Raw genomic sequence first — 19,958 nt, forward strand, 5'->3', positions numbered from 1 at the left:
GCAACCCGGGGCTATGCCCTGTGGCAACCCGGGGCTATGCCCTGTGGCAACCCGGGGCTATGCCCTGTGGCAACCCGGGGCTATGCCCTGTGGCAACCCGGGGCTATGCCCTGTGGCAACCCGCATATTAATCATCAGGTAAACCTGACGATTAATATGCGGGTTGCAGATATATTGAAGTGTAATAAACTATCTTTTATTTCTGTAATTGAAATCTGGAATATTTGATTGAAAGTACCTTTCTATATTTTTTAGTTTTGCATTTTGTCCTAACATTTTTGTAAAGGTAAACCTTTACGATTAAAATGGGAGTTGCTTTAAATTGATATAAAAAGGTGTTTTATATCTCATAAATTAAATTCTTTATGAATTGATTGAAGTTTAAAAATATTATAAATAAATTTTGCATTATGGGCATGAGTTTTTATCTATGAAAACTGCTGTTTTGAAGAATGATTTTATTATATTAGATAGAATTGATTACCTATTTTGCAAAACAAAAACTTGGATTTACAGACATCGAATTTTGTTAAATTAGATGTGATTTAAATAGAATATGCTAGTAACTACTGTATTACTCTAAATTAAACCAAATTACTAATAGAATAATTGATTCTATTAGTGATTCAAAAATTGATTGATTTATTCATTAATTCATTGATTTAATCATGTATTCTATTCTTTCAATCTATTTAAATATTTATTACCTTTTAATTGATAAATACTTTTATATTCATTTTTTTTTGAATGAATTCATTTATTAATCATAGATTCCAAAGTAAATGAATCATATCAAGTCGTGTGAATCGAATAAATAAATATGATTTATTATTTTAAAACTGAAACTATATGTTTTATTCTTGATCATCACTATCCACAAATTGTCATTGATCTTCGTTGACCACTTGAAGTGGTGTCATATCTCGTTGTTTCTGTTTCTCTAACAATCTTTTATTATTTACTTGTTGATTTTGTTGTAACTTTCTATTATCTACATTTGGTTGTTGTTGCTTCTGCTGCTGCTGCTGCTGTTGCTGTTGCTGTTGCTGTTGCTGTTGCTGTTGCTGTTGTTCATATTCAACTTGTTGTTGATGTTGCTGTTGTTGATATGCACCATAATTTCCTAAATGATAATCAATAAATGTTTAGTAACATTCTATTAATTAATAAACTAATGCTTATAAATTTACATACCTCAATAGCAATAAGAACACCTTGGCTTTGTGTAGCAGGCCCGGTCTCCAACTGTACTTTCATTGGCATCGCTGAACCCTCTGTTTTGATAATGTTGATGATCATACTATTAATTGGTTGTACTTGAAATGTATAACATATTAAAACTATATTAAATTTTATTGAAGTTTAAAAAAGTTGGGTATTGGCAGTGGCCGTGGCGCGCTGTAGCCACACCAAAATCCAAATACTAGGAATATGACGTATTGGAACTAAATTAAATACTAATATATAGTATGTGTATTGTTGTTGTTTAAAGTATAGGATAACCCAATAAGCGAATTAAATGAGCAATCTAATTATAACTATCTAAACTATCGATCTGCATGGGTCACAGGCCACCAAAGAATTGATTTGGCATCATTAAGTTCGATTTTATGTTCTATAGTACATCACATTGATTAGTAAAGAATGATTTAAGTTGAAATCTATGACTGAAATATACTTATTTATAAGATATTTTTGATGCATTTAAATCACTCATTTCTCTTTATTCACTTTGACCTATATATATGTGTTATCATCGTATCTCCATAAATACCACCTTTTCTTAGTCCATGGCTATGATGATATTCACTTTATATATGTGACTATCAAAATTTCTATCTTTATATCTGTGTTTTATTATAGTACATGTTCAATCCACCCCACCCATTTGAATCTCTATTTAAATATCATTTTTAAATCATATAAATTACTATTCATCCTTATTTACACTCTATATATTGTGATCTGTGATATTACTACTTACAATTAGTTAACCAAAACCAATCCTTTTTGTTTTAATGGCTAAACTTTTTGATCAAGCTCTTTACTCTTTTTTTCCTCTGTTTTACTTGACAATATTACACTACAATTTTTTCGTAGTTGTTACGAAGTTTTTACATAGTATTCAACTCAATAAATGCAAAAAAAAAAAAATTTGTATGAAAAAGCATACTACGAATGGGATTCGTTATGCCCTTTTTTACACATTAAATTCGTAGTTGTTACGACAATTTATTTTTTAATGAGAAAAAAAAATGTTAAATAACTTTAAAAAGAACACTTGCAACGATTTTATAGATAATCTATATTATAAATGAGAATATTTATTTTTTTGTTAATCATAATTACTATATTAGTATTTATTCAGAAGATAAAGCTTTTAAATGTAAACATACCAATATTGCATTCATAGACATGTCTCATAGTTGAATCTACTATTGCAAAAGATCGTCAATGCATCATCGATCTCTACAATGTCAGTTTCATTTGTCTTTTGTATCTTTTCACCACCTTGTTTGAATTTGATACTGTTTTCAAATGAATTATTGATTATACTATACAATGTTTGTTATTGTAGCTTCCCACCAAGTGCTATATCGACACCATCTATTTTTTTTGTTAGTTCACATTCTAAACATCAATTAAATATACACTGGAATGACATACTATTTGATTTAGCAAAGACTTTTTTGTCCATTTTGGAATAACGATGGGCGAACATCAGATGATCGATTATTCTTCTCTCTCTTTGTGTTGTTTGTCTTTGTTGTATTTCAGAAGTTCGAACGATCGTTGTTGTTCTGTGGTTGTAGTTGCTGTAATTTGAGTTGTTGCTGCTGTTGATGTTGATATTGTTGTTGTTGGTTCGTTGGTCGCATTTGTAGTGTTTGTTGGTTTAGTAGCAATATCTGCTGAGAAAGATATTCGATCTCCATATCTTGACTCTCCAAATAACTAATAAATGGATTATTTAAATTAAAAAAACTATTGTTATAGATTATTGTTATTATTGTTATTATTATTATTATTATAATTAATATTGTTATTGCTATAAGTGAAGTTATTGTTATTGTTATTGTTAATGTTACTGTTATTGTTATTGTTACTGTTGACTATCTCAAATTAAATAACTATTGTTTGATATTGCTATCAAATCTGCAAATCGATAATAAATAACTATTAATTGACTATCTTAAATTAAATCTTAAATATTATTATTAATTGACTATCTCAAATTAATAACTATTGTTTGAAATGATCATTTTTTTTTTTTTTTTTGGTTCGAGTCATCAAAATAAATTTTTAAAATTAATGTGGTAAAAATCTCGACAAATTGTAAAAAAATGATAACCACACTGGCACACCTTAAATTTTTACTATGATCAAAATGCACGTTTCAAAAGTGAAAAACTTTTTTCACACACTGATTTGTGTGGTGCCCATGACAACTACGAAACAATCGTAGTGATTAGTTAAACATCTAAATACAACGTAAAACAATATAGGTATATTTATTTTTGAAACAAATAATTGTTAAAATATTAATAAAAATAAAGAAAATAAAAAAATTGGGTGGTCCATTTCAAAAAAATCGTGCCAGATGAGTTGTCAAAAAAATGAAAAATTTGAAGTCCCCAGTTCACGAAATTTTTATATGGGGTTCGCATTAATTTTTTTTCCTCTCATATTAACCCCCATATAAAAATTTTCACTTGTGTATCTAAAGATTTAAAATGAAAGTAAAAAAAAAAAAAAAAAAAATTTGGTTGTCATTTCATTATAACATTTAGATTCTAAAGAAAGTTTGGTGCTGCACTATTTGAAGTAGATGAACGCCATATTCATTTTTAATTCTAATTATTTAATAATTTAAAACCATCACAACACACCCATTTACATTCAACCATTCAACCAACATCGATTCATCTAATCTTTATGATTAATTCATTAATTTTTAAAGCAACTCAATTGGAGGTGTAATATCAATTTGGCAAATGAAACTGGTGATCACACCTATCGCGAACCAACAGAGTGATAAGAAATCGGTTAAGGAGACTTACAATCATTAGAAAGATGAACGGATCAAAATATTAAGAATATACAAATACAATCAATTCAAACTTCATCCGATATTTTGAAGAACACCCTTTGACACCAACCAATTTCACCTATCAAATTATTCAATAGTAATAATAACAATGATTGTCGATAAAGAGAACTAATATTGTAGTGTATGATTAATTGTAACAGCAGTTCCTTTAATACTGGGTGTGTTTGTTGTGGATACTTTTGTATTGTATAAAGATCAAAACGTGAGAAATAGCTGTTGTTGTTGCTGCTCAATCATCATACTTCGAACTTGGTATTGCTTGTTACATGCTGTTGAATGAAAGTCTTTGTAAGAGCATCGACATACAGGTAGATTAGATGATATCCAATAGGTAAAATTAAATCAAGAACAATTTAATAAAAAAGAATATTTTTTAAAATATAAACATGAACGTTTTTTATTAAACAAATTTTAATTCAGTTGATACACCATAGTGATCGCTGAGTTGTGAAAATGGAAAACCTTCAATGAAAAATGGTTCGACCTTTGTAGTACCTGGAACCAATATATTGTTATTATTATTATGATTTTTTTGGTTGGAATCTGCGTTGTCCACGGAGAGGTGAGATGGTTGAATACGATTGACTAGAAATATGTAATCTAGACTCTTCATACAACAATAGTCGTTCTTATTTGTTAGGGCAGTCTCTTTTGCCGATAATACACCATTGACATCAGTAGCATCACCAACGGTTGGTGGATGCAATCCAGTGTCATTCTTTAGAAGATCTAACATTTCAAACAACTGTACCTGGCCATCTAGATGATTCTTGTTTGAGATTAAATCGATCATTTCCAAGTACTCTTTGGTGTCAGATCCAGAGTCATGCGATGTCTTGGATACTCTAGAGTCGACATTCAGGTCTCCAGCCAATATAATTGGATATTGATCGTTGGATGTCATGAGATGCATGAATTCGCGTAATTGGTTTAACTGCTTGGTTCTCACCGAATCATTCTTAACATTGTCTGTACTCTCTGTGGTTGAATTTGGATGCACATACGATGCCTGTAGATGAGTTGAGAATAAATGAATATAATGTTTGTTCTTCTCGATTTCAATCTTTGCATAGATGGCACCCTTTGCAGCCAACATATCACTGTCAACACCCTGCTGATATAAAAGATACTCTTGTTTAACTATTGGATACTTTGAGATGATCGCTACACCACCATCCACCAAGAATGTCGACTTTAAATAGGAGGGTAGAGGTGAAGTTGCATGATATTTGAATCCCTGTGCGGTAGCTCGCTCTAAAAATCGTCTCTGTCTGTAGGAGAATGCAGAAAACAACTCTTGGAAACAAATGATATCGTACTGACCAAGAATTGAGGTGTCTAACTTGGCGTACCTTTGATGCTGCTCCTTTAACTTGCGTTCCGACACCGGCGATAACAGTTTCGGTGGACGTGGAGATCTCCAAGGTGATAAATAAGGTATCGTTGGAAATCTGTCTTTATCTACGGTATAGAGTGAATAGGGAACACCAGATTGCGATGTGAATGATTTTATTAATTTCTCTGCACCCAAGTCTGTTGAAATCATACATTCCAATCTTTCATCTTTGTAATCATTGAAATTATTTCTAATTCCTGGTGGTCTAATAAATACATTATATGTTAACAATTTTATGTGTAAATTCATTAAAACATCTTGAGACACCATTTTTTATTATGAATAAAAATATAAAAAATAAATTATTTAAAATAAAGATAAATAAAAGAAATCTTATAGGTTATATATATATCAAAAAAAAGATAATTTTATGTTAATATAACAAAGTATTAAGTATCATACTTATAAATAAATATAAATATATAACTATATTAAAAATTATTATTGTAAAACGATTTGTTAATAGTTTGCATAATAATGTAAAAAACAAAGGGTTACAACATATCTGTAAAACTTTTATTAAAAATTTTCATAAAAAAAAAAAAACAATTTAATATCGAATTTCTAATTTTGGAAATAAATTTGCAAATACAATAATTTTATTTTTTTAAATTTTATTTTTTAAAAAAGAATAGGTATAAAACATTCTTTGAATGGTTAATATTTTTTCGTTATTTGCAAGGTGATCCGACTCGAGATCTTGTAGATCTTCGTTTAACCACTGATTTTCAGATTTGTTTTTAATGTGTTGAATGTAATGTTTTAGTTTATCTGTTGTTAGCAATAGTGTTCCATATTGTTCGAATGGTATGCATTGTATCTTTAATTCCTCTTCTGATGTCAATTGTTCATAGTTGTCTTTACTACCATCGTTGTTGCTGTTGCTGTTGTTGTTTTGTACTCCTGAGATTGTCTTTAAGCCTGGGTAGAATGTAGTAAAGTAGGTAGGTGAAGATGCCATGACCAAAGGCGAGAGATAAGTTGGAAGTGTTTGGTGTTTACCAAAGGTCAGCTGTCGATGCATCGATCGCAAAGCAGAGAGTATCTTTGACTGTGCACGTCTCATCTTTGCCGTGGTATTACCACCTCTAACAAGTTGATTGATTTGCCATCCAAGAGCAGTCAGCAAGAGCACTGCCGGTATAGCAGCAAGCAACTGGAAGTTCAATTCGTTGGATTGTAGTAGTTTATCGATTGCTTGCATTGCTTTGTCTACATCTACTTTCTCCTTTTGGACCTGAATTAAAAGTAGTCGTACCAAATCACCTAAAACTAAACTTTTGAATGGTTTCTCAATGGCAGCCTCATAGGGACGCATCACTGTTGTGATATCTCCTTTAGCGGCAAGGTCTACAAGTGTTGCAATATCAGATTCATTAAGATTTCCTCCTGCCATATCTCTATTGTAGTCGACCACCATACGCTGTAGAGATTCGAGTGACGATTGCAAAGACTTGGGGTCAGCTACATTCATTGTTTTCTGGTCGTATCTTATTACATTCCATATGTTTCGCAAAGGCAGCTCGATATGTTCAACAGCGAATCTATGCCAGGCGCGATAATAGTCAGTTGCCGATGATTTGAAATCGCTGTAGTTATCGTACAAATAGCTACCACTTAGATATCCAATTGTTAGACCAACAGTTATCTTCATCCAATTACGTGAGAGCCAGCCAGGATGTTGGTCATTCGCTATCTGAAGCTGCATGAATCCAAAGAACTTTTGAATAGCGACAGTGTTGGAGCGAACCATAAAATAGAGTGACTCTTGGTACTTTTCAGTGTCTGGCTGGTTGAGGAGTGCACAGTCTGCAACCATAGGATCAGTTAATACATCGTAATCACGCATTCTCTCTTGTATCATTCGTGACATTTCGACCAATTGATTGATATGATAGTTTATATCAGAGTTTTGTTTTTCGTCACCAGAGAGTATATCGCCACCCTCTATATTGGCACCAAACATCAAGACACTATCATATACTAAAATAACAGCTTGACTTGCAATGACATTAAACTGTGATAAACTAGTAAAGTTCTTCATGTTACCAATGTAGAACGTAAGTCGACCAATTGCAATGGCTACCAACTTTAACAATTTATCTAATCTAGCAATTCTCAACTCTATCTCTTTAGTTGGATGTAAAATATCGTTACTGTCGTCACTCTTTGCTATAGATTTCGATATTTTACTGGCAATCTCATCTCTATCTTGTTTGTCATTGTCTTCACTATCCGATGTAATTGGACTGACCTCTTCGGAGCTGCATGGTGAGATACCATCACTACCTCCATTATTATTACTACTATTATTATTATTAGAATATCTGCTATTGATTATTTCATCGATTTCAGTGTCTGTTTGCTTCATTATATTCTTTCTAACCAATCTTTCCATATCGACTCGAATTTCGTGCAACTTGTTGGAGACTGTAATGAATGGTGAACTGTAATTGGCGGTTTGATGTAATCGAGCAAGTTTCTTTTCAAAGTATATACGCTTTCTCAGTTGTTGTCGCCAGTATTTCAACCAAAACAATGGTGTCTTCTCGATGATATACCAAGAGTTGGGTGAATCGACGTATCTAGAAGACCAATAGTCACGTATCGATTCTATGCGTTGCGACGCTACAAAGAGATAGTCTACAAACAACTGGATCTGATCTGTCAGGAGATTGGACAAGAGCACATGCTTGCCGACTTTGTAGGTGAGAGTTGGATCATAGTCGGCAACGACCTTACGCTTTCTAGGATGACCACCAGCCAGACGATTATACTTTGCACCGACATTGCCAACCTCTGAATACAATGGCTCCAACTGCTCCAATGAGCTCAATAGCGAAGCTATTCCAGTGCTAATACCATTGATAGTTGCTACGACCGGTGATTCTGCTTCTGCTGACTGACTATTCGAACTGATACCAGCTCCACCGGTACCAACACCACCAGCAGCACCCACTTCATTCGACGTCAAACTATCCAATGGTAAAGTGGTACTCGATTTATTTAGATAGTGACTGGTCGAGCTCTTAACATCTCTAAGTACTCGTGAGTCAGATGTAAGACTATTGAGTGAATCCTGTAAAAGTTTATCGAGTTGTTGGTCAATTTGGTCGTGAGGCAATGAAAGAGATGACCATTGACTAATAGGTGAAACAGTTGCTATCTGTTTTCTAATAGCTTTTGTCTTTCTATGTATAATACCACTACCACTACTGTAATTTAATTTTGTAGCATTTTCTGTTTTCTTTTTTGCAGTTGATGTTGATTCTGTGTTACTCATTGCTAATAAGTATAAAAAACATTAAAAAGAAAAAAAAAAACAATATTATAATTTTGAAATAATTCAAACAAATGAAAATGAAATCAAAATCAGTGATCAATTTATAATTTAATTCGTAATATTAATCAATAATTTAGATTTAATAAAAAATAAATATTTAAGTTTTGGAAACGTAGCCTTCAAATTATTATGTAAAAAAAAAAAAAAACCAAAGAATAATTATTAAAAAAATGAACATTAGTTGTTTAATTTAAATACAAAAGATTATAAATTATTAGATGTGGTTAAAGTACCATGATCATATAAAAAAAGTATACATATCACTACATAAAATAATTAATTAAAAAAATAAAAAAACGTCTTTTTTTTAAAAAACAAAAAAAAAAAAACCAAATGCATTATTTTTTTTATCAATAAACAATAAATTATTGTAATATTACATTATAGTGTTAGATATGAATCAACAAGATGAACCATTATACAAAAAACCAATAAAAGTAGAGAAGAAGCTTGTACATGTACCTGTTTTGTCAGAGGGTACAGTCTATCAATTGGATGGATTTCTATCATATGTAGATACAGAGCATAATGAAAATCATCATAATACTTCGGATCTCTCAAACATTGGTGTAGTCATAACTCATCCACACCCAATGTTAGGAGGAAACTATAATAACAATGTAGTTTTGGGAATCTCTAGTTTCTTGACCAACCATTTGCATATTCCAACATTATGCTTCAACTTTAGAGGTGTCGGTGGAAGTCAAGGAAAAGGTAGTTGGAGAGGTTCATACGAGCGTGAAGATGTACTCGCAGCAGTTAGCTATCTCTTGGATCATGCACCGATTGGTCATCGTCCAACCAGAATTATCATTGTCGGTTATTCATATGGTGCTGTCATCGGATCGTCAGTTGCCGACAGTCATCAATCGATCATAGGATACACCTCGGTATCATACCCATTCGGACCACTTACATTGATGCTACTCGGACCACTATTGGAATTAGGAAAATCAAACAAACCAAAACTATTTATTCAAGGAGATCGTGATAATTTTACTGGAACCTCTAAATATAAATCAAGGTAATTATTATATTCAATTGACCGAAAATCAAACAACAAAGCTAAACTAAATAATATTTATACTACTCTTAATAATTAGAACTGCTGATTTTCCACATCCAACAGAAGTTAGACTTTTCGAGAATGTCGATCATTTCTATGGTGGAAGAGAGAAATTGCTTGCCAAAGAAATATCAAAATGGATTTGTACTACTTTTACAAATCTACCAAAAGAGAGTTAATTATAATTATTCATGAAGAGATTAATAATTTTGTATAAATAAAATATTTTTTTTAAAGATGGTTGATGACTTGGCAAAAAAAAAAAAAAAAAAAAAACAAATGTTTTGTAATTCACATTAAATATATTAATTTAAAAATGAATAGAATTACCCTTCTAAGTGAAACTATCTTTATAAATGCTTATGAACATTCAAAGAGCAGGTTATTAACTGCATTAATAATAGTTAGTCTATTTGCAATTCATGGTTACAGAAAGAAATCATTGTCAACCTCTGGTGTGATTGCTGCGTGGTGTGTTGGTATGATTACCTGTATATCTAGTTGGTCATTTGCAGTTTCATTGTTATCTTTTTATTTCTCATCGTCATATCTCACCAAGTATAAAGCATCAATAAAGAAAAAAATTGAAGAAAATCATTTACTTGGTAAATTTTACAAACAACCACCATTTAAACTAGCTAGCTATTCTAACACTTATCATCTTAAATCAATAGGTGGACAAAGAAATTATGTACAGGTACTCTCTAATAGTTTGAATGCAGCAGTTTGTGGACTTGTATTCCTTTTATTTTCATTTGATCCAAGAATCACTTTTATAGACTCTGACTACAAGTTTGATGCGTTTTTGATTTGTGCAGTTGTTGGACACTATGCCGCTTGCAATGGTGATACCTGGGCATCTGAGCTTGGTATTCTCAATAAAAAGAAACCGATTCTTGTCACAACACTCAAACCAGTTCCAACAGGTACCAACGGAGGTGTCAGTTTGGTGGGTATCTTGGCTTCAATCGCAGGTGGTTCATTCATAGGAATAATATATTACTTTACATCTGCACTATTCAACAATGGTCATGCGCTGAAATCACAGATTCCAATCATCTATCTTGGTACTTTTGCTGGATTGTTTGGTTCTCTCGTATGTAAATTTAACAAACTAATATTAATATCTATTTTTATTATTTATTCACCCAAAATCTAAATTTATAAAAATTAAGATTGATTCATTGATGGGAGCAACACTACAATATTCAGGATGGAATAAAAAGAAATTAGTGGTCACCAACAATCCGCCAAGCAAATTAAACTCTCAAGATATAGATCATATTTGTGGTGTAGATTTACTTGATAATCACCAAGTTAATTTCCTCTCATCGTTGTTGATATCGATGATCTGTGGTTTTTTTGGTTTTTATTTATTTTAAAAAAAAAAAATTAAATTAAAAAGTTTAAAAAAAAAAATAGACCGTTTTTGAAATCTGATCGTTGCAAAAAAAAAAATTCTTTCTTTTGTATTTTTTCACACAGTTTGCTCTGCTCATAATTTTTTTTTCATCAAAATTAGATTAGTTTTTTTTTTGTATCATAGAAAAAGGTTTTTATAAATAAATATAAAAGTATTTGTATTTTTAAATAATAAAGTTAATATATAAAGTAAAATAATAATATTTTATATATTTTCATTTTTATTTTTATATTTATATATATTATTTTTTTTAAATCACCACAAATTAAAGAAGAAATGAGTGAAGATTGGTCAACAGATCTTCAAAAGAAGGTGTAAGTAATATTTTGTTGTTATTTTCAATCAATAATTATAAAAAATTAAACTCATATTAATATATATTATAAAAAGGTATTCAATATGGGCAAATAATATATTAAATATTAGAAATATGGTGGTTTCTGATATTGTCGATGATTTTAAAGATGGTGTGTTATTGATCAACCTAATGGAGATTCTTACCAATGAAAAGTTTGACAACTATCACATTAGCAAACCTAAAAATAGATTACAACAGCTATCGAATGTTCAAATTGCGCTTTCAGCAGTCGAGAGATGGGGTATCAACCTGGTGAATGTCAGACCCGAGAATTTAGTGGACCGTAACAGCAAGATGATACTAGCACTCCTTTGGAGAATTATATCCAAGTTTCATATTCAACAGTTTCTCAACGAAGAGGATTTAGATCCAGAGTACGGTGAGGATTTGACATCGAGCTCAAAAAACAACACCAACAACCAACTTTATAAAACCAATTCGCGTGGATCTAGTAACCTTGCAAACTTTATGAAAACACCGAGAGAGGCACTCTTGCGATGGTGTCGTCGTGAGCTAGAGCCATACTCTCTTATTCAACCAGTCACCAACTTTACCAAATCATTCCAAAATCCGCAGGTATTCTATGCTCTCGTTCACCGACAAGCACCGTCCTCGATCGATCTCAATGAGATGGATTCGATGGATGACCTCGCTGGTTTGAAGCGATGCTTTGACATTGCAGAGAAAGCACTAAACATTCCATCCATGTTGATACCACAGTCGATTATCGATGGACAAATGGATGAATCTTGCACGATGACCTATGTAGCATACTACTTGAACCTTCAGAGAAACGGTGGTAATCTCACATCGATACCGTCCATGCCAAACTCTGCTCGTGGACACAACAGAAGTTCCTCTACTGGATCGAATACTTCCAACTCCTCGGTTACCAGCGGAGGTCAATCACTGGGATCGAGTGACAACAAATTATTTTTCAAACGTCCACCACTTAAGCGCCAAGACACTCTCACCCAAACACCAGAAAAAGGAAATCCATTCTCGCTTGCAACCAACGGTACTGGATCGAACGCCTCTGGAACACCGCTAGCCGACAAACTCACACAGATTGGATCACCATCACAACAACAACAACAAACTCCTCGTTCACCTCGTGAAGCATCGTCATTTAGCACAGCTGACAGACTGTCACTCATGGAAATACTCAACAACTTTACTCAGGAACTTAGAAGAATCTCGAACGATCACGAGGAAATGCTCAAAAAAGCTGCAGCTAAACTTGATGAGCGCGTCAATAAGCTTGGTGATAAATTGGATCAATTGGAATTGAAGATCACCGACTTGAAATCAGTAGTCGGAATGGCAAACACCTCAATACCCACTATCACCACCACCACCACTACAACTACTACCAACAACAACAGTAACAACAGTACACCACTGATTACCTCCATTCAAAGTCTCGACACTTCAATCGATAGTCCAAACAACGGATCTACTTCATCAACACCACCCATCGGTGAAACACGTGATCGTAAGAAATCAGTAACAAAACGAACAGAAACCAAAGAGGAGCGTGACGAGCGAAGAGAAAAGAGACGTAGCAGACGTCGTGAGAGAGAAGATCGTAAGAAAGAAAAGGAGGTCAACAGTAGCAATAATAACCCTACCCTTACACAGTCATCATCATCGTGCAGTCTAGCCGATGAAGCACAGGTTGATCGTGAGGATCTCAAGAAGATCATCAAAGCACAATCGGTGGTTCGTGCTTTCTTGGCCCGTCGATCGTACAAACGTCTAAAGAATCGTCGTGACGTAGCACTAGAGATCCTACACACCGAGAAGACCTACATCAACAGTCTACAGATTTTGGCACATGAATACCTGGTGCCACTGCGAAAGATGTCCGAAGGATTGAACGTCAACATCGACAACATAAAGACACTCTACAACAACATTGAAGTTATTCTAAACATCAACAACTCGCTGTTGACGAGAATACACGAGCGTGTCACTTCTAAACCATGGCACTGCCACACTCTGTTTGGAGATATTTTCTTTAAGATGTCGGATCTTCTCAAATGCTACATTGCCTATGTCAACCATTACAATCGATCACTTAACACCGTCAATGAATTCACCAAGCATTCGACACTCTACGAGTTTATGAATGCAACATTCCAGCGTACCAATCAGCAATTGCGAGATCTCATTATCATACCAGTACAGAGAATTCCACGTTACGTCCTACTTCTCGAGGAAATGGTCAAAGTCACAGAACAATCGCATCCAGATCGTACGCAACTCGTTCAATCGTTGTCCAAGATGCAAAACATTGCTGACCACGTCAACGAGAAGCGTCGTGAGTTTGAGAATGTAACACATGTCTCAATGCTTCAGGATGCAATCATTGGTTTCGATATCATGGCATACCCATCGCTGCGTTACACAATGGAAGGTGACCTCCAATACAATCTTCCATCGTCAGGTAGTGGATTTGGAAATACCATCTCTAGCGTTGTATCGAATGCAGTGACAGGCAGCTCCTCCGATCTCAAAGGTGCTGCAGTTGCCACCATCCTTCACGTTTTCCTCTTCAATCAGATGCTCGTCATTTGCAAATACAAAAAAGGAAAGGATAGTTATTTCTCAAAACATCTCTATGGTACTGTAGATAGAAAATCAAAGCAACCAAAATATAAATATGTATTTAACTTGAACTTGACAAGCGAAACAAAATTATCACATAACAAATCAGAATGTAAGTATTATTAAAAAAAAAAAAAAAAAAATCTAAAAAAAAACTAACTAATATTCTTTCTTTATAGGTTGGTTTGGTATTGACAATCAAACAGATTATAAAAAGTTTATGGCTAAAACTGTAGCTGAAAAAGATATGTGGATTCAACATATTCAATCTTGTATTACAAAAGCAACCGAAAATAAGAAATCAAAGGATAATAAGAGTTAATAAGTTATAATCACATTGGTTTAGAGTTACAACACACATGTTAACAGTGACCATCAAACTAATAACGGAATAAAATAAAAATGTATAACAATATTTAAAAAAAAAAAATCATTCTTTGAAAAAAAAAATATCCATAAGCAAAAAACCCATTTTATTTTAATTTTTATACCCAAACAAAAAGTTTTTGATCTTTACACTTATGCTTTTTGATTTTCATTTTTTTCAATTTATTTATTTTCAAAAAAGAATAAAATAATGTCAAAAAAAATAAATATAACAAACATCAATGATTTACCATTGGAATCACTTATTGTTTTATTCCAATATGTAAATAGATCGAATAATGCATCCTATTGGTTTGTAAATCATTCATTGGTGTGTAAATTATGGACTACCAAGGTTTTACCAGTTGCTTGGAGTGAACTTTCCATCTCTACCAATCAACCACCAGAACCATTAGTTAAATATTCAGAGCGTGGAATTGTATCTGGAGGTGAGAAGGTTGTATATCGTCGTATTGTAATGCGTATCGGTAAAGTGTTGGACTACATTGTGGCGCTAGACACTCTAACCACCATCGATCTTAGAAACAATCCAAATACCAACTCGATTGTCGACCGTTTGGCTGATAATCTAAAGACCAATAAATCAATCACCTCACTCAACTTGTACAACAACAGACTCATGCAAAAAGGTGGAACATCCATTGCCAATGCCCTCGCGCGTAACACCCATCTCCTACACTTGGATCTCGGACTCAATATGCTTGGTGCCAATGGTGGTAATTCAATTGCAGAGGCTATGAAAAAGAACAACACACTGACTCATTTAGATTTGGCATCGAATCAACTCAGCTTCAGAGGTGCCGGTCCCATCGTGGAGGCACTCAAAGTAAACAAGTCATTGAAATATCTTGTACTCCACTCCAATCAGCTTCGTGATGAATGTGGATTGCCATTGGCCGATGTCCTCCGACAAAACCAAGGATTTGTAGTATTGGGATTGAACGACAATGAGATTGGTGCCAAGAGTGGTGTTGCACTTGCTCGTATGCTTAAAACAGTAAAATCTTTGGTACAGATTGATTTCGGAAAGAATGAACTTGGAGATGACGGTGGATTAGCTATGGCCGATACAATCAAGACCAACAAATCCATTAAATCTATCAATCTGTCATGGAATAAGTTGGGTGCCAAGGCAGCCAAAGCTATTGCTGATGCCATCAAGTTGAACACTTCAATCACCACATTGGATCTCAGCTTTAACAACATCGGTGCTGAAGGTCTGTCATCGTTGGCAGCATCTTTGGCCACCAATCAATCGATTCATACAGTAGATCTCAGTCGTGTATCGGCATCCACACCCGACGGTCACATTGCACTGGCCAACGCTTTAAAAACCAACCGTATCATCAGCCACCTCGACCTCAACAACAGTAAACTTAGTGACGAAGCCGGTATTGCCATTGCCCAATCACTCATTGAAAACAAAACAATCTCTACTCTAGTGCTATCGAATAATCCATTTGGAGCGTCGGCCATCAAAGAGCTATCGAGCGCACTCACCAAGAATCGTAGTCTCGCAACTCTCTACTTGGCAGCGTCAGTAAAGATCGAAGGTGTGGAGCCACTCTTTGAAGCACTCTCACAAAACAGCACATTGACTACATTGGACTTGGCCAACAATCAATTCGGAGCAGAGGGTGGAGCTATGATTGCCAAACACTTGAAACAGTGCAAGCATCTCTTGGAGTTGTCGATTCAAAACAATCAACTAGGAGTATCTGCAAATCAAATACTCGATTCTATCCCCCAATCGTTACAATGTATCGATCTATCGAACAACTTGATTATGCCAAGCTCAGGTACATCATTGGCCAATGCCCTACAGAAAGATCAACTCTCTAAGCTCAATATCTCACAGAACAAACTTGACGATGACAACTCACAGCCACTGGTACAAGCATTATCAAAGACCACCGCCTTGGTTCACATTCAAATCATTGCGAATCAATTCACAAAACAAGCAAACAATCAACTATTAGATTGTATTAGAAAGAACAAATCAATCTATTTCTATGATTTAGTTGAAGAGATTTAAACTACTGTTATTAAATAATAATAATAATAATAATATATCATAATAAAAGTCTGTAATACAAAGTTTTGTAATCTAATTTTCAATTAACAAGTCTTGTTTTAATATTTATTTATTGCTCTAGTTAATAAATCCATATTCGAAGATTCCTCTGCATCTAGTTTTTGCTCTAAAATAAAATTCAATATTTATTAGATTAAATGTATCAAATGAATTGATTAATTCGATATACATACTAATTAAATCATAAATTGCTCTATTTGTCTTTTTATCTAATTTCGACAGTTTCTTTTCTACATCTCGTTTAAGATCCCAATTCGCTTTCTTTGGTAGGAATGAAATTGACTCTTCTGATTGTTGTGACTCTGCACTTGACTCTAATATCTTTAGTTTCTCTAATAACTCTTCGACAACAGGTGGTACTTTACTTTTTGGTAGTCTATATTGTGTTAAACTAATGTCTCTTGGAACATAGTTTCTAAATTTTAATCCCCTACAATAATCATTACATTATTAGTATATATGATTTATAATAATATTTGATAGTACTATCATATTAATATTGATATTTACTTATGTTTTTGTTCTAACTTATCCTCTACTTCTGTTGTAGCTTCATCTGATTGATCTGAACTCTCTTGTCTTTTCTTAAAATTGATAGTATTTCTTTTAATATTATTATTGTTGTTGTTATTATTATTATCATTGTCTATTGGTATTGGTAATGAATCAGTAAAACTTTGTTCTACTACATCCTGCACATCTAAAACTGGTTCGTCTATATTCATTTGACTATCATCTTCTTTTTCTTCTTCTTTCTTTGATTCTTTATGATCATCCTCTTTATCGGCGGAGGAGGATGTGGTGGTGGTGGTGGTGTTTTCATTGTTATTTGTCATTTCAACATCAGCTTGTTGTACAGTTGACTCTATAGAATCGTTGATCTTTGAATTTACATTGTCGTCTACTGTTGATTGTTTCTTTTTTTCTTGTTCTTGTATTACTTTCTGTTTTGAGTCGTATTCAGCTTTAAATGATTTCAATGCATCGATTATCTCTAAATTCTAATATGATAGGTTTAATGATATTAATATTGGTTTGAGTAGTGTTATGATAGTATGTAGTTACTTTAGAAGTGGCCTTTATTGGCAATGAAAACTCTTTACACAATCTTTGAAGATCATTTCTTTTTAGTTTATCTAAAGCATTCCAATCAATATCTTCGACTGCTGATCTATCTATAGGTGTAGATGTCATTATTATTTTTATTATTGATCTTAATTGAATAAATAATTTTTTGTTGTTAAATTTTTTTCAATGATAGTGGTTGTGGCTGTTTTTAACAAATTTTTTTTCTAAGTTTTTGCAATAGAGATTAATATTATAAAAATAAAATAAAATATCAAACCTTGTTAGATTTTAATAAAAATTAGATAAATAGAAAGTATTCTTATAGTAGATTTAGAATATAAAGTTTGTTTTATTATATTTATTTTGAATAGAAATATCATTCACGATAATTCTAAAAATCTTTTTATTTCTTGTTGAAATGTAATAATAAGAAGAAAAAATAAAACATCTTCAACAATAATTTCAGTCAAATAAAATCTAAATATAGATATTTGAATTTTATTGAAACCAAGATTTTAATTTAATTCCGTTCAATGACAGATGGAAAAAATCTTTGGGTTTTTTATTGATGGATTTTTTTTGAAAATAACCAAAAATCTTTCGGGCAATGAGGGATGTAATTTATTATTGTTGTTCAGCTATTTTTAATATTTTTGCATTGAAATTAAAACATCACAAACCCTCTCTTACATCAAAATAAATTCACTTGAAATACTATTTATTTACAGAGAATGTATAGAGTTTCTCCTCTATCAAGAGGTCAATGTAAATTTAGAATAGTTGGAAATCTGGCGTTTTTTGCATTTTTTACAATGGGTATAGTTGGTACCATCAACGCAAATAATAATCCCGACTCTGTATCTGGTCTAGGTTTTGTATGATTTCTTTTTTTTTTTTTATACAAATTTTTTGATAAATTTCTAACTAAAAGTTCCATAGGGGATGCAAATGATTGGTTTTTTACTTGCCTGTATCACTTATCTTTTTATGGTTCCTTTTGCTATATTTATTCCCTATCGTACTCTTTTCAATGATATGGACAATGGTAGTATAGTGTCAGCAGACAACCTAACTAACCAATTAAAAAAAGTTAGGCCTATATTATCTTTTACAGGAAAGTGTTTTAGCAGAAAATCTGTTTACAACACTCTCACAGGAACTGTGAATACAGACCATATCTCGTATCATGAAGAGATTAAATGGGACTACACTTGGAACGATAAAACAATTTATTCAGATTTGCACAATTGTAAAAAAGATATTATTTTTATATTTATTAAAACAGATGTTACTTATAGTCATAACGTAAGTACTCATTTTACAAAATCTAATCAAAAGTCTAGTCTATTTACCGATAACATATAGGAGAAAGAATCTGAATCCCTCAGGGCAAGATGGATTAGAATTAATTCAAATCGAGATGCATTGTTTAATTGTGGAATGGATCTAGATCTATCAGTTAGTGTTCCTCGAAACACTGTTTGTATAAGAAATAAAAAGCCCATTTACTGTAGCCAAACTCTAACTAAGATGTTGGCTCTTTTCGGAATGTGGATGATTATGGACATTATTATGTTACGAAATTGTGGTGATGTCTTCATTCTTCTTCAGAAGCATTGTAATTTGGGAAAAGAATATTCTAGTATTATCATAGATGAAAAAAAAGATGTGAAAGGAGTAAAATCAATTGTAATTAACACCAGTGTCACTGAAAATAATACAATTGTTGCCAATACCAATACAGTACCAAATCAAAACAATAATAACTCCAACCCTGTCAATAATAACAATATTAATAATATTAATAGTAACCAAAAACCAGGAATATCAATAGAAGAACTATTCCAACAACAATTGAAGAATCAAGAATTAATGCAACAACAAATTCAACTTTTACAACAACAATTGGATAACGCAAGAAATAATAATAATAAGAACAATGGTGAAGATATTAAAACAAATGAAAACCTACCATTGATAAAAAATGAAGTCGGAAATTATGGAACTTTTAACAACAACTAATTAATTAAATAATTTAAAATTTTCTTTATTTTTTTTTTATAAGGGGTTATAACTTTTTATTATTTATTTGTTTTAATTT

At 32.6% G+C, this 19,958-nt stretch overlaps 10 protein-coding genes across 10 annotated transcripts; 6 read left to right on the forward strand and 4 right to left on the reverse strand.

The window, feature by feature from the left end:
- Window positions 1–884: 884 nt before the first annotated feature.
- Window positions 885–2,424, reverse strand: PPL_10736 (uncharacterized protein; the record flags this gene model as incomplete). The annotated part of the gene is made up of 4 exons (XM_020581501.1): window positions 885–1,123; window positions 1,302–1,340; window positions 1,425–1,445; window positions 2,397–2,424. The coding sequence occupies 4 exons, from the start codon at window positions 2,422–2,424 to the stop codon at window positions 885–887; spliced, it is 327 nt and encodes a 108-aa protein (XP_020427817.1).
- A 50-nt stretch (window positions 2,425–2,474) lies between these two features.
- Window positions 2,475–4,036, forward strand: PPL_10737 (uncharacterized protein; the record flags this gene model as incomplete). Its single annotated transcript, XM_020581502.1, has 5 exons — window positions 2,475–2,564; window positions 2,680–2,756; window positions 3,057–3,158; window positions 3,801–3,825; window positions 3,962–4,036. 5 exons carry the CDS (start codon window positions 2,475–2,477, stop codon window positions 4,034–4,036), a joined length of 369 nt encoding a protein of 122 aa, XP_020427818.1.
- Window positions 4,037–4,511: 475 nt separating this feature from the next.
- PPL_10738 (sphingomyelin phosphodiesterase) lies at window positions 4,512–5,777 on the reverse strand (the record flags this gene model as incomplete). The annotated part of the gene is made up of 1 exon (XM_020581503.1): window positions 4,512–5,777. The coding sequence occupies one exon, from the start codon at window positions 5,775–5,777 to the stop codon at window positions 4,512–4,514; it is 1,266 nt and encodes a 421-aa protein (XP_020427819.1).
- Window positions 5,778–5,896: 119 nt separating this feature from the next.
- Window positions 5,897–8,790, reverse strand: PPL_10739 (uncharacterized protein; the record flags this gene model as incomplete). The annotated part of the gene is made up of 4 exons (XM_020581504.1): window positions 5,897–5,933; window positions 6,152–6,744; window positions 6,766–6,930; window positions 7,006–8,790. 4 exons carry the CDS (start codon window positions 8,788–8,790, stop codon window positions 5,897–5,899), a joined length of 2,580 nt encoding a protein of 859 aa, XP_020427820.1.
- Window positions 8,791–9,020: 230 nt separating this feature from the next.
- Window positions 9,021–10,095, forward strand: PPL_10740 (alpha/beta hydrolase; the record flags this gene model as incomplete). Its single annotated transcript, XM_020581505.1, has 3 exons — window positions 9,021–9,033; window positions 9,238–9,874; window positions 9,954–10,095. The coding sequence occupies 3 exons, from the start codon at window positions 9,021–9,023 to the stop codon at window positions 10,093–10,095; spliced, it is 792 nt and encodes a 263-aa protein (XP_020427821.1).
- A 137-nt stretch (window positions 10,096–10,232) lies between these two features.
- PPL_10741 (DUF92 domain-containing protein) lies at window positions 10,233–11,482 on the forward strand (the record flags this gene model as incomplete). The annotated part of the gene is made up of 3 exons (XM_020581506.1): window positions 10,233–11,012; window positions 11,092–11,272; window positions 11,463–11,482. The coding sequence occupies 3 exons, from the start codon at window positions 10,233–10,235 to the stop codon at window positions 11,480–11,482; spliced, it is 981 nt and encodes a 326-aa protein (XP_020427822.1).
- A 133-nt stretch (window positions 11,483–11,615) lies between these two features.
- Window positions 11,616–14,629, forward strand: gxcCC (RhoGEF domain-containing protein; the record flags this gene model as incomplete). The annotated part of the gene is made up of 3 exons (XM_020581507.1): window positions 11,616–11,653; window positions 11,766–14,419; window positions 14,487–14,629. The coding sequence occupies 3 exons, from the start codon at window positions 11,616–11,618 to the stop codon at window positions 14,627–14,629; spliced, it is 2,835 nt and encodes a 944-aa protein (XP_020427823.1).
- A 255-nt stretch (window positions 14,630–14,884) lies between these two features.
- On the forward strand, window positions 14,885–16,729 carry PPL_10743 (uncharacterized protein; the record flags this gene model as incomplete). Its single annotated transcript, XM_020581508.1, has 1 exon — window positions 14,885–16,729. One exon carries the CDS (start codon window positions 14,885–14,887, stop codon window positions 16,727–16,729), a length of 1,845 nt encoding a protein of 614 aa, XP_020427824.1.
- Window positions 16,730–16,827: 98 nt separating this feature from the next.
- On the reverse strand, window positions 16,828–17,983 carry PPL_10744 (CCDC12/cwf18 family protein; the record flags this gene model as incomplete). The annotated part of the gene is made up of 4 exons (XM_020581509.1): window positions 16,828–16,895; window positions 16,963–17,219; window positions 17,300–17,790; window positions 17,855–17,983. The coding sequence occupies 4 exons, from the start codon at window positions 17,981–17,983 to the stop codon at window positions 16,828–16,830; spliced, it is 945 nt and encodes a 314-aa protein (XP_020427825.1).
- Window positions 17,984–18,669: 686 nt separating this feature from the next.
- PPL_10745 (uncharacterized protein) lies at window positions 18,670–19,879 on the forward strand (the record flags this gene model as incomplete). The annotated part of the gene is made up of 4 exons (XM_020581510.1): window positions 18,670–18,732; window positions 18,797–18,905; window positions 19,143–19,162; window positions 19,469–19,879. 4 exons carry the CDS (start codon window positions 18,670–18,672, stop codon window positions 19,877–19,879), a joined length of 603 nt encoding a protein of 200 aa, XP_020427826.1.
- Window positions 19,880–19,958: the final 79 nt, after the last annotated feature.

The sequence above is a fragment of the Heterostelium album genome, assembly GCF_000004825.1.
Source record: "Heterostelium album PN500 unplaced genomic scaffold PPL_scaffold15, whole genome shotgun sequence".
NCBI classification, from domain to species: domain Eukaryota; phylum Evosea; class Eumycetozoa; order Acytosteliales; family Acytosteliaceae; genus Heterostelium; species Heterostelium album.